The sequence below is a fragment of the Plectrocnemia conspersa genome, unplaced genomic scaffold, assembly GCF_051122295.1.
Source record: "Plectrocnemia conspersa isolate PC_06_02 unplaced genomic scaffold, ASM5112229v1 ptg000013l, whole genome shotgun sequence".
NCBI classification, from domain to species: Eukaryota; Metazoa; Arthropoda; class Insecta; order Trichoptera; family Polycentropodidae; genus Plectrocnemia; species Plectrocnemia conspersa.
Genome location: NW_028277177.1, coordinates 14165268 through 14178695, shown reverse-complemented (window position 1 = coordinate 14178695; position 13428 = coordinate 14165268). Strand labels below are relative to the sequence as shown.

The 13428-nt window shown below is 31.1% G+C and overlaps 1 protein-coding gene across 2 annotated transcripts in view; it reads left to right on the top strand.

The window, feature by feature from the left end:
* The window catches only part of LOC148227368 (uncharacterized), a 161335-nt gene extending 148065 nt beyond the window's left edge, over positions 1-13270 (top strand). For both annotated transcript variants that reach the window (XM_088201797.1, XM_088201798.1), the window contains 3 exons: positions 7281-7420; positions 8813-8904; positions 12932-13270. In XM_088201797.1, coding sequence (XP_088057923.1) covers positions 7281-7420; positions 8813-8904; positions 12932-13017 — 318 coding nt within the window. In that variant the 3' untranslated portion in view covers positions 13018-13270. The remainder of the gene's footprint in view (positions 1-7280; positions 7421-8812; positions 8905-12931) is intronic.
* Positions 13271-13428: the final 158 nt, after the last annotated feature.

Sequence of the window (13428 nt, the reverse complement as noted above, 5' to 3'; positions counted from 1 at the left end):
AATAAACACAAAACGATACCAAAATTAGCTAATTAAGCCATTACAACCGAATCTTATAATCCCTCGTTCTGCTTTCCATCTTAATTTTTTTATAAAACAAAATAGAGGCGTGTTTTAAAATTACGTAGGTTGATTTATTGTGATTTATAATTAATTTTATGTAAAACGTGTAAATTTGCATTCTTCGAATAAAGGACGTTTTACACTTTGACATTTAATTTAAAGCCACTACATGCTGAGAGCTAAATAAATGTCATATCTAATGAATATAACTTTATATACATAGGTATTTATGTTGTAGAAATATAATAATATTTACTGGGCTAAGATTTTAAACTGCATCATAAAGCTCATTATTCTACATTTTTTTCTGAAAAATAAATACCTTATTTGATAGTTTTGTAAACCATTCGTGAAAAAATCGCTTACTTTATACTTTTATTGTCATTTTGCTTTTAAGAAATATTTTTTTGGTGCGCTTTTGTTATGATGCTATTGATTTTTTGCAAAAGTTTATGAAAGGTGCGCCAAAGAGGAAAAGTACGTCCTTGCACATCTCCGAAGCAGGATGTGGAAATATGAAAAGTTTTCCTGCTTGTTATTCAGGTCAAGTATTGCTATTGGGTTTTACGCATCCTTGCAAGGAAAAGTCAACATGTTTTTTTTATTAAGATATTAATTTTAAAATAACAAACTATATTCGGATATATCAGATAAAAATAATATAAATTTTATCAATAGCTAATTATCGATGCTGGTTGCAACAATATAAAATATCCCTTATAATTCGATGGCATCAAGTATATAATACACCTCTTCAATAAATGTCACAGTTAAAAATAAATTATAGGTTTGCGAGCTTTTTCCAAGTTGAGCTATACAATTTTTCAAAAAGAAATCCTCTCAACGACGCCAACGTCCCTAGTACTTATCGTCTACGCCGCTTCGAATTATTCAAAGTGGCTAGTGGTTTTTATTCTTTACTCTAAAAATATCATTTCATTGCACTAAATCACGAATATAATACCTAGCTATTATCCAGAGATATTTATCTATAACGCTTTTGTGTTTCATGCATGTTTTAATACAATAACTTTTCCATGACATGTGTTAATTATGTATGAATATATAATATAATAACATGCAATATATTACAAAATAAAAAGTATAAATAATAAAAATATTTAAAAATAAACATTATACAAAGCTAATAATTAGCCTGATGGCAAAATATTACTTTCATGTATTAAATTAATACTTTTGAATCAGCAAACTAAGACACTCAAGTAAATTTAAATAAAATTTGCTGAATTTCTATAGTAATTTATTCAAATTTATATTGAAAAATAAAAAGATAATTTAAAGATGTTATTGTTGGTATAATACAAGACATATATAAAAAATTTAAAGCAAATACTAATTAGTATTTGTTTTTAAATTTCAAAAAAAATTTAAACATAATATAGCTCATTTGTCTGCATTTCAAAATATAATGTAAAGCTGTTCAGATTATATACTATCAATATTTAATTGTACTTGACCTTATATTTTAATACAATTGTTACTTACAATTGATTCAATAAACATAATATAATATAAGAGTAAAAACATATTATAATAAATAAAAAGGGCGTGTACTTTTGAAGACAGTTGCGGGTTGTACAATTACAAAGTCATAGCTCGACTTGTAAATACGAGATCTGCATATATTAGACCCAACAATCGTGCACCTTTCGCGGATATGACTTGCAAATTAGATCGAATTCGGCAGAGCGCGTCCCGAAATCATAATTTGGAGAAGAAATTTCGATTTTGGCGTGCACGGAGCCGAGAAGATATGGTACGCGGAGAAGGGGATGTAGAATTTTGCTAGGCGAGAAAGGAACCCAAGATCGACGTGCTAAGGTCCAAAATTTGAAAAGGGACGGGCAATAATATGTTCTGGATATGTTCGCCGAGACGCGACACGATCGTAACGTGCAAGCAAACGACCAAGAATACAATGTGCTTGGGAAATTATTTCAAAGTCGACGCATGTGCGCCGAATATTGAGCGCATAACGTCCTTTGTGATGAATGGTGTCTTGTGTGGTATTATACATTGTAAATACATTTGCATGGGCTGGTGCGGATGTTGTTAAGGAATATTACATACTCGGCTACTCTAAATGGGTTTGTGAGAGGTTCACCCGGCTGCGCAGTTAACGCTAAGGTCATGCAAGCGAGAATTTCACACTTATGAAAAATAAATAGGAACGCATTTTGACAAAAAGCCTTAAAAGTTAAAACAATAATATAATTATCAGAGATTTCATCTTCTTGTCAGAATGACACACGAAAAATTATCCAGATCTGAAGAAAATATGCATGTACAGCGTGAAAACAATGATAATTATGTTTTCTTCAGGACAGACTGTCAATTAGGCCTTCTACAAAGTTTTCTTGATTGCCGATTGACAATTAAGAAAGCAACATCATAAATTTATAAAAATCGAATTCTCACAAATATAAATAAAAAATAATTATATTTTTTATTGTTTAATTAAATTTGCTTTTAAAACATCTAATAACTCAATTATACATATTTAATATGGAATGCTGTTAGATGATGTTTTATTATTCACGACGTAAATCAAATAACCATAAATTATTATCAGAAGGAAAATGCATATCTTGAATCAAAATCAGGAGGCAATATTGTCATTCGATCTCGAAATGATGAGAGGTTGCCCTTATCAATTTCTGGGTTTCCCTTTCATTCGCCCTAACTGCGCCCATATATTTCTAGAATAGCCTCATTTAGTAAATCTGTTTTTCCTATACATATTTTTGAAACCTTGAGAATAAATCTGTAAAATTTAGAAATACCGTATCAAAGTATATAAAGGTTTAATGTTTTTTCACACTTTTAAAAAGTTTGTAGACATTCAATTGAATTGTAAAGTAAGTTTATAAAGGATTGCCACAATCTATAACGATTTTATATGTATGAAATATTATTCTATGGACCACGAAATATATGTTTATTATTTAAAATAAATGTGTATTTGTATATATTAAATACATACGTACATGCTTTAAAATTAATTAAGGATAACCATGTTTTTAAGTCATTAATAAATATATGTAAGTTATTCTAAATTTATACTATCGTACCCATCAAAAATTTAGCTAAGACTACATAAAATGTTAATTAACTGAAAGCTTTTTATACATATGTATCACTTATGAAATATAAAATTTAATCATTACATAAATTTAAATTAATTATATACACCCAAAATATATATGCATGTAGGGCAGTGGTTCTTAACCGGGGGTGCCCGCACCTCTGGGGGTGCGGGAAGGTATATTGGAGGTGCGGGAGAAGCCCGTAACAATATAAATTATTAAATATCATTTATTAAATTTTTGATAATAAAATATTTGAAAACTACAGTACTTACCACAATAATTACCGCGTTATTGGGGTATTAAAGCTCGTACAAAAACTGGGGTTATGGGTTTTTCGCAAAAAAAAAATACGTGAATGAAATATTTCGTTGCTATGCATGCGATCACCGACACATACATAGGCAGTCGTTGATCTGTGTTACATCCGGCGCATATTGGCAAAATGTGCCGATCACTAGCACACACGAGGACATAATAAGTGCGAACGAGTTAGGTAGATCTCTCCAACAAAATATAGTGATGCTGGGGGACCATCAGTAGCTCCAGACCGGGAAACCAACCGCGGTCGTCCATCTGAGCGACCCAGGTTGATACTGGAAGCGGACCATCGGCCCTGTCGATGGGAAACATGTACTCACGTGCTAGGGTCGCTAATGAGCCGAATTTGGCTTACACACGACCTGAGGAAGCGGGTGAGAGCACCCGGGGACTGTCGTCTTCCTTTCTTACTCTCTACCTAAGTCTACTATTGTTTCTGTGTCATCGGCAGTTTGTCGAGAAACCTCTTGAAACAAACACGTTTACGCATTTAAACATCCGATTATGAACATTACTACCTATTTAATACATTATTAATTGGTCAGTGACTCAAGCCGAGTAGGATACATTGATAATACAAACGTAAGAATTTTTCTCACTAATTTGAAATAATATTTTGTTAATTTTTTTTAAACGTTATTTCTAAATAATTTAAATGATTATAGTGAACCCTACTATATAAAAAAATGCCAATAGAATGACAAGTATGCTGCTTATGGATTCACTTGTAAAACAGAAAAAGATGGTACGCAACAACCTTAATGCATCTTATGTTCCATAATATTTTGAAACTGCAATCTCAAACCATCAGTTATTAGAGCATTTCAACCATCTGCATGCATAGCATGAACAGTTTGAAGTCAAAAAAGGCTCGATTTGATACCAGTGGTACTATCTTAAAATTATGCGAGCCAGAAATTCAAAAGCCTTTGTTAGAAGCGTCCTATCAAGTGGCATATCTGTGTGCAAAGAAAAGAAAACCTCACACGATCGCTGAGGAATTAATAAGACCCTGTGCATAAATAATAGCTAAAACTGTATTAGATTCTGATTTGATTCGATCGCAAATTCAAGATCTCAGTGAAGATATTTTACTGCAAATAATAAGACATAAAAGTCAGTCCACTAAAAGTAAGCATACAACTTGATAAGTCAACTGATGTTGATAATTGCAGCCAGCTTTTGGTATTTGTGCGATATGTAAAAGAAATGATATAAGAATTTCTATTTTGTGAGCCACTGGAGTTGACTTCGAGAAGAATTGATGTTTTCAATTATATCAAAGATTTTTTTCTAAAATATCAATTACCAATGAATATTATTGTCTCAATATGCACTGATAGGGCCCCAGCAATGTCAGGCAAAAATTCCGGATTTTTTTCACACATGAAAAGAGAATTACCGCAAGTTACAATAACGTATTGCATGTTGCATCATCATGCACATGCACATCTAAAGGCCGCATGCTTAACAGAGTTTTTGAATTGCGTGAAGAAATTATTCAGTTCATGACTAGTCAAAACTGTGATTTAGTAAAAGATTTTGAGAGTAAGGATACAATTCTGAGACTAGCCTACTTAACATATATGTTTAGTTAATTTATTGAATTGAACATATCAATCCAAGGATTTGATAAAAAGATTATGATAATAGCTAGTGAAAAATTATCTTTATTTATTGGAAAACAAGAAATTTGGATATGTCGAGTTGAAAACGCGAATTTTGCAAACTTTCCCTTGCTTGATTCAATTGTTGTGGAAAATGAAAAAAAATACAATTATACCTGACATTGCAATACATTTGAAACGATTGAGCGAATCATTCAATGGATATTTTTCTACTAGAAATATTATCAAAACTCAGAGATGGATACTGGATCCATTTCTATATAACCTAAATTCGATGCATGATAGTGATTTAAAAAAAGACGATCTTTTTGAAATGCGAGACAATGGACATATTCAAATAGAATTTGAACAATTAGAATTACAACAATTCTGGTGTACACAGTTAGAATGTTATCCACAGTTAGAATGTTATCCACAGTTGGCGAAAGAAGCATTGCAGTCACTTCTACCATTTGCCACCACTATCTGTGGATTTTCATAGCTTTTGCATATAAAAACTAAAGCGAGAAATCGCTTAAATTCAAGTGATGATTTACGCGTCTCTTAAAAAAAAAGACTCGCTTCACAAATATTATAATGAACAAGCAACAGCAGCCTATCTATTGATAAAAATAATATTGTTTTGTATTTGATATATAAAATTCAATTTTTTTAAATAAACAATAAATTTCGCAAAAAATGAATTTTTTTAAATTAAAAAATCAAAGCACATTTTTCAATGGGGTGCGGAGACCAATTTTCAGATTCAAGGGGGTGCGGCTCACTTAAGAGGTTAAGAAGCACTGATGTAGGGGTTGAAATAATACTTAAATTTTTAATATCGGTATTACCGAGAGAGGAAACAGTCAATACCGGTATTTCCGGTGTTATCAGTATTGACATAATATTTTTTTTATTTGCTTGTATTTAATATTTTAATTACAAATTATTTTAATTAAAACACTTTCGATACAAAAAAAAAAACATAAAAAAATAGTTTTGAAAATACGGGTGCCAAATTAAAAACAATAAATCTAGTACCACATCGTCTTCGATCGACCACTTCCGGATGCCTCCTAAATTTTTATACCAGGTGCCGGAACACCATTCGGCAATTTATTCTAAAAAAATATATTACTTATTATTTTCAGTTTCTTTATCCGAAAGAATGCGTAAAAAATTGAGAAAGGAGTGCGTAGAAAATTATATTTTTTTGTTCAAACTGTGACATACTTTTTTTATAAGCCGATTTATATGATTGACGACTGTGATATTTATGTGATTGAGGTGTGATTTATTACTATTATTATTTTATTTTAATAATTTCACATTTAATATTGTTTTGAGATATCTTAATTATATTTATTTTCGATTGAGTATTACTTATATTCATGTTAAAGGTAACATTAATTCATTTTAATTATATCGTCTACTCTAGTACAATCTAATTTTAATTTTTAGCAGAAAAAAAATACATTGCATTACTTCATGAATCAATGTGTATTAACACAGTACAAACTAACCCTCAATGTGGTTGTATCCTAACAAGAAAATATCCTTTTTGCTTCAATCGGCATTAATTTACAAATACGCCTTGACTTTCCCATTTCAATAAATAAGTCACAATGACAGTTTTTTGTCGTAATGTAACGGACATACGTAGCATCTATAGCACTTGAGTGTGCTGAGAGACAAATATAACTAATTTACAAAAGACATTGTCTATGAGCAAAAATATGGGATATAAATGGGAGCAAAATACACGAATTAGTGTATAAAATTAAGATGAACGACTCAAGAAACTTTGCTGTGAATTTACGTAAATTCATAATTTGCCAATTTTATGTGGCGAAGATAATTGGGAGGTAATTGTAAAATATGAATACCATTTGTATAATATATTTATATGTATCTGTGTCTAATAAATTAATATTAAATATGTTGACTACGGTGCCTATATTTTTGTGTATGTATGTGTATATGAATTGTAGACTGGATAAAAGTTGAAGAGTATTATGGTTGCCCATGTAATCCCGCCAAGCGAAGTATTAAAAAGTTTTTCGATCAATGTGTGCGCGGGCACGTTTGATTCGCAATAAGGTGTTCGCGAAAATCTTTTTACCCTCGATCGATCGGGCCCAACACCCGAATCGGAAACTTACCGCACCTTGATTAATTTCAGATTCGGGAACCGGGATGTCCTTACCTGACTGACAAATCGCAATTACGCGTTCAGATCGAGTGGGACGAGAGCTACCTGCTTTTCCAGGCCACATATCACAAATACGACGACGTATGCCGGACCCACAATTACCAGATGAGGTTTGAGGTTTCTTTGTTAACTATGCCAAAAATCCAAACATATGTGTGTCTCTAACCCCATGAGTAAATGTTTAATACGAGAGGAACTATGTTATAATTATCTAATAACCCTTTATAAACACACACACCACTAATTAATATATGTAATATTCGGAAGCAAATCAAATAGAGCCATTGAAAATTATTCATAAAGCGAAATTTTATTCGATAAATATTTAATGCCTTTAAAATTTAATCCAAAATTCACCATATTAAGGTCCCCTTTTGCCCTCGTCGAAAAAGGGTATATGTATGGAGTGGCAATTGAATTCCGGAATGTCGCGGCTGCGCTAGTCACGTGAAATTGGACAAAATGTAAAGCAGCATATGTATATTAAATCACATTTTTTATGAATAATGTGGTCAAGCGAACGTTGTGCGGATGTCAGTTTCTGCGAAGCTGTCAGTAACGCTCCAGATGCCATGGAGAATATTTAATTATATTGTTAATTGTGAAAATGCAATTTAAAATATTGATAATAAGTGTGTTTGTATGGTTTTAGGCTTAAAAAAATGAAATATAAATGTTTCAAATACAAACGTGAAGATGTTTAAGATCTTGAAATACAGATTCAAATAAAAAAGTTTACTAAATACTCCTTCAAATTATAGTAGTGAGCAGTACGTGTTTACAAAAAATAATATGTAGAGTATCTAACACGATAGCAGAGCATGAATAACAGGTAATAGAGTCAGAGGTAAACAATTCAAGATCAGTCATACCCATCCCAACAATATTTTTTATGCCATGTTTTATGGCATCAAGAAATAGGCTAACTCTTCTGATTGGTGTAAATATTGCAGTGAATAGGAAAATCAAACCACTTTTAATTTACACGGTTTGTGTAAAGCTTTGCATCCTCTGAGTCACATTTACTTAAACATACTTCTCACTATTTGTGAGAACGACCTTTTTATGGAATAAATAATAATGCTGTGATTATTTTTTATTAAATTAGTAAGGTAGAACTACATAAATTTCTTTGTATTTTGCCAGACAACCTATTAAAATTATTAGCTGAATTTAAAAACGTTCCTCACTATTGTAGCCATAGCTGTATATCAATCATTTCTTGTGTTATGTTATGTAAATTGTGGTTCTTTTTACCGCATCAAACCGGAAATTAAATTGTTAACCTCCGCATTATAGCATATACATACAAAAACATGACACAATCGAAATAAACCGTATGAAATTTCACCACAAGAGTGTCATTCAACTAACAAGGGTTAATTATTGTTCTAAAAGCTTATAATGGATTCAATTAGATCCCCGTAGTGCCTCGTATTAAGCAAGTTCTTTGTACCGTAAATAAGTTATATAATTCACTTTTCTCTTTTGTTGTACCACAGACGTGAAATTGCGACACTCCAAGCCGAGAACTATAGCCTGGAGAGACAGCTGTTCAGCTACCAGAGAAGCATAGGCTGCGCACATTCTAGAGGCACGTATTCAGATGACCTGCCCACGCCCGATGGTATCTTGGGTCTTTCTAATTGAGCTGTTGTGAACCTAATCCAAATTCGATGTTGTGAGCCAAGGAAACGAGACCAAATTCGACCGTACGACCTGAATACGAGAACGCTTCCTTCCATTACGGTTCCTTGACGCTTCGAGTGTTAGGTCACCTGCTTACAAAAAAATCACGATTACACAACACAAGGTCGGACAGTTAAGTTTTGAGACGATTTTCTTTTTATTTCACGCTGCTTGAGTTGAGTAGTAAAGCCTTCGCACCAAATTATGTATGTACATATTATATTTGTATCATTGATAAATTTCAACTATGTCCATTAGTATATTCAGAATCAAATAGATGATTGAGCGTTATCGCAAACCTAATAAATTCATTTAAATCAATAACTAGAACTGGTACTCTAACAACCTATTTGCCAGTTCTTCGTCCATAGTTTTTCAATTGAAAAAATCTGGACCATATAAATTCAATAAAATTATTTTTTATAATTTGTTTGCTATAATACATATTATATACGTATATGAATTGTATAAATTTATAAAAAAAATAATATGGAGTACAAAAGTATAGTAATACTTATGAATAAAACAAATCAATAATATATTATACAAACATGCATAATTGGCCCAATTAAGTTATATTTTAAATTCAGAATAAAATTGTAAAATAAGTAATTAAATATTTATTATTATAATATATTTGTGTGTTCACATTGCGTTTTGTAATTAAATAGTATTACATACATATATATTTTGGATTACATTTAAAGGGGGAATTTAATAACTTTATAACATGGATAATACCAACTATCAATTTTTATTTGGTTTTAAAATACGTATAATATATTTACAAAACAGATTATCATATTTTTTTATTAAGAAAATATGTGGTTCTCGTTTGCTTATGAAAATCTCTCAATAATTTTCGAATATCTGTACGAATTTTTCTAAGAGCTCTTAAATCGTTATATTCGAATCCCCTTTAGTCGACATAGTCCAGTAAATTTTCAAGAGAACGCAAATTAATATCTTAGGTTCTTATTTTACAATAGAATAAGTTTTAATTTAACATAAAATATGTTTAACGTTACATTGCTAATTATTTGAAATTTTATTCTGTATTAGATATACTTATTAATTATTTAGTAAATAAACATTAAGTATCCTAAAGCACACTAGTAATGTAATATATTAGTTATATAATGAAACGTCATTACGTTAGTTGTATTTTTCAAATTAGAGACGAAGTCCAATTTACTATTATATATATGTAATATATTGTACAACAAGATTACAAACATACACTTAGTATGAACATTTAGAATGTGTTTATTTACTAACTCAAATTAATAAATAGATGATGTAGAGAACACTTAACATACAAGTAGCATTCCAAAAGTATGTATTACCTGAAACTAGAAATTTTAGAATAGCTTACCTAGAAAATACGTTATCACTATATATAATTAGCATAGTAATCCTTACGAAATCAGCGGAAAGCTAATCTTACTTAATAATATACTTAATTGTCAAACATATAAGTAAAAGTACTATAATATTTACAGAGTTGTATTTATGTGTAAATGTGATCGTTCAATGCTAATTCAGCGTGAATACGCGAGCATGTGCAAATAATATAATTTCATAGATGTTATATTAATATGTAATATATAAAATAGTAGCAAAATGTAAGGTATAAAAAAGATAAGATATTTATCAACTAGTTGTATAAAAGGTAATTTTAATATTATTCAATTCGGCTTAAAAACAGATGTTCTTGATTAGTAAATATGAACGAATTCAAGAAAAATATTATAATATCATATTCAGCAAATTTGTACAGTGCTTTTGTATGAAATTTTTGACGTGCAATTAATTTTGAAGTGAAGTACTCTTGGTAATATTCTCCACCCCATTAATAATGCAATGCATTTATATTCAACAAGTTGGTCTTCAATTGAAACGTAGTTTTCCAACAAGAAAAATATCCATAATAAATTATTTTAACAAGCTAGGAAATCCATAAAGTACGATTGTTTTTTTTAATGGAAAGTTAGTACTAGTAATTGCTGTACTACATCTTTTTAAAGGTTATATTCATTCAGTTGTGAATTATAATGATTTTTACTAATCTTTACATATTAAAAAGTTTCAATCAAAATGATTCCTAGGTTTTAATTGATTTTTTAGTACTTGTCATTTTTCATTCCCTAAAAAATAATTTATAATATAATAGAATGCATTATATACATCGCATTTAGTTAAAGCTGATTTTTGTCTTTATAAATATGTATTTAACTTCGATTTTAAAATCATTACATAAATCCTCAAGTTGTTTTCATAGTGATATAAAAAGCCTTCTACTGTAATTATTTTTTATTCTAACATACATACGCCCAAAGTAGTCCAGAGGTTAATAAAAACAGCCACTGTCAGCTTTGCCGAATGGTGTTTATTTTCCCCGATTATTTGAAAGGATAGGTTTGCGCCCGCTTGAGGCACCTATCAGTTGGCCATACACGCGCGGGCACATCCGACGGATCTGCCCATCGCAGGTGCCTGGCGGTGAGAAAATACACAGGTTTGTCTGTTCGTCGTCTGTCCGTTGTCGAGCACCATGATTATGTTTTTCCATTCTTAAGAATGTTTTTTCATACAGATAAAACCATTACATATTATAGCAAGCTTTTGCTCTTTTGAAAAATATATGACAACCGGTTTTTTTTTTTTAAAAATAATAAGACTGATGCCCAAGTTCAGAAAGTTTGCGTGTGTGGCGAAACTCGTACAGATCTATCCTGGTGTCCGTAGGATATATCTGTGATCGTATGCTTAGCAAAAAGCGTTAGGAAAAAAACCGTACCTGTTCACGAGAGTGAACCGTTTTAATATTGTAAACAATGGTCTACCTTTTTATATGCCGGTCTTTACGATTCTTACTATGCTTTGAACGTGAACAATTATATTGCTCAGGCGTGACAATAGCATAGACATCTTGACCGCGATAATTATATACGCTACGACCCTCAGATTGAGGGTCGTAATTCACATTTTCAAAAATCTGTGACTATTTATATTTGTTGGCGTTTTTGTTAAGGTTACGGTTACAATCGTGGAAATGTTAATCAATATATTTTCTAGTGGTAATTCCTAAAGCACTTTATTATAGGATTCTCTATTGATTTTTAAAATTATAATAAAAGTAAAAAATCATGCTGGAATTACACATACAAATAAATATGTATATAAAATACATGATAAATATTAAAACTTGTAAAGTAAAATTATATGCAGATTAACTGTTTTACAATTGTTTACTATATTTCAAATAAATCGCAGGTATGTCAAACTAAACCCTAAAATTCTTTACTGAATCTAATGTTTAATAAATTAACATCTATATATTTTTTTAAAGGTTCGTGAGTATATACATATATATTATTTTAAATTCGTTTCTTTCTTCGCGATAAAGTCTATTTGATTTTTTGGCAGTGATGTACTTGCCATGATCACGTATTCAAAGACACTGTTTTTTTAACTCGTGATCATTGTAGGTGAATCTAAAATATAAAGATAACTAAAATAAAACAAATCAAAGTACAAGCTTGCAAACGATACAATTATTATAAAAAAACATACATTTTTATAGTTTATATGTGAATAAATCTCGACTCTTTACACAAAACACAGTTCAAACAGTTAAAACCGCTCTAATATCAAAATAACGGTATTTTCATAGTTTCAATACCTGTAATAAAAGTCATATTCACAGCCCTATTTACAATTAGAGCGAATTATAAAAAAAAACGTCCTAAAACTAAATTATCTGACCGAATAGTAAATCATTCATAAAAAAACAGCTTAAACCCAAATCAACTTAGTGCATCCATTAGTGCGCTTCACCAACCATCTTTAAAATATTAAATTCTTAAAATAGTTGTGAAACTATCGAATTGCACAATCGTTGAACTTTACTTATAGCTAGTTCATTTCAGGGCACCCGGATGAGGAGCATTGTTGCGGAGAAGAGAGATGTTCTCTGGGCGAGAGGAGCCTCTCCACCGAGACCGAGTATGCCTGAGGGGCGCGCATCGGGCGGAAGTCTCTGGGGGTCCCCGGGGAATCTGCCCCCGCAACAGACTCTGCCGGGCGCGGGACTATTTGGGACACAATCGCCGGCCTAGTTTGCGCCCTCGGTGATCTTCTTACACCGTCCCGGAAGCCACCCTGATACCTTATTATTAATTAAAACTGAGACACTCTCGAAATGCTCAATTTATTTTTCATTGTTTTCTACCGCTTTTTCGTTTATATTTTTATGACTAAGCAGTAAACAAGAGGTATAAAAAATAAGGGGGAAAGACAATTAACATTCTTGACTAATTCATATTTGAGTAATGTCATACTTTAAGTAATATATATTATTCACTTCATATAGTAAAACAAGCAAAAAAATACACCTCTCTCACTAACACAAAAAAATCCGGACACT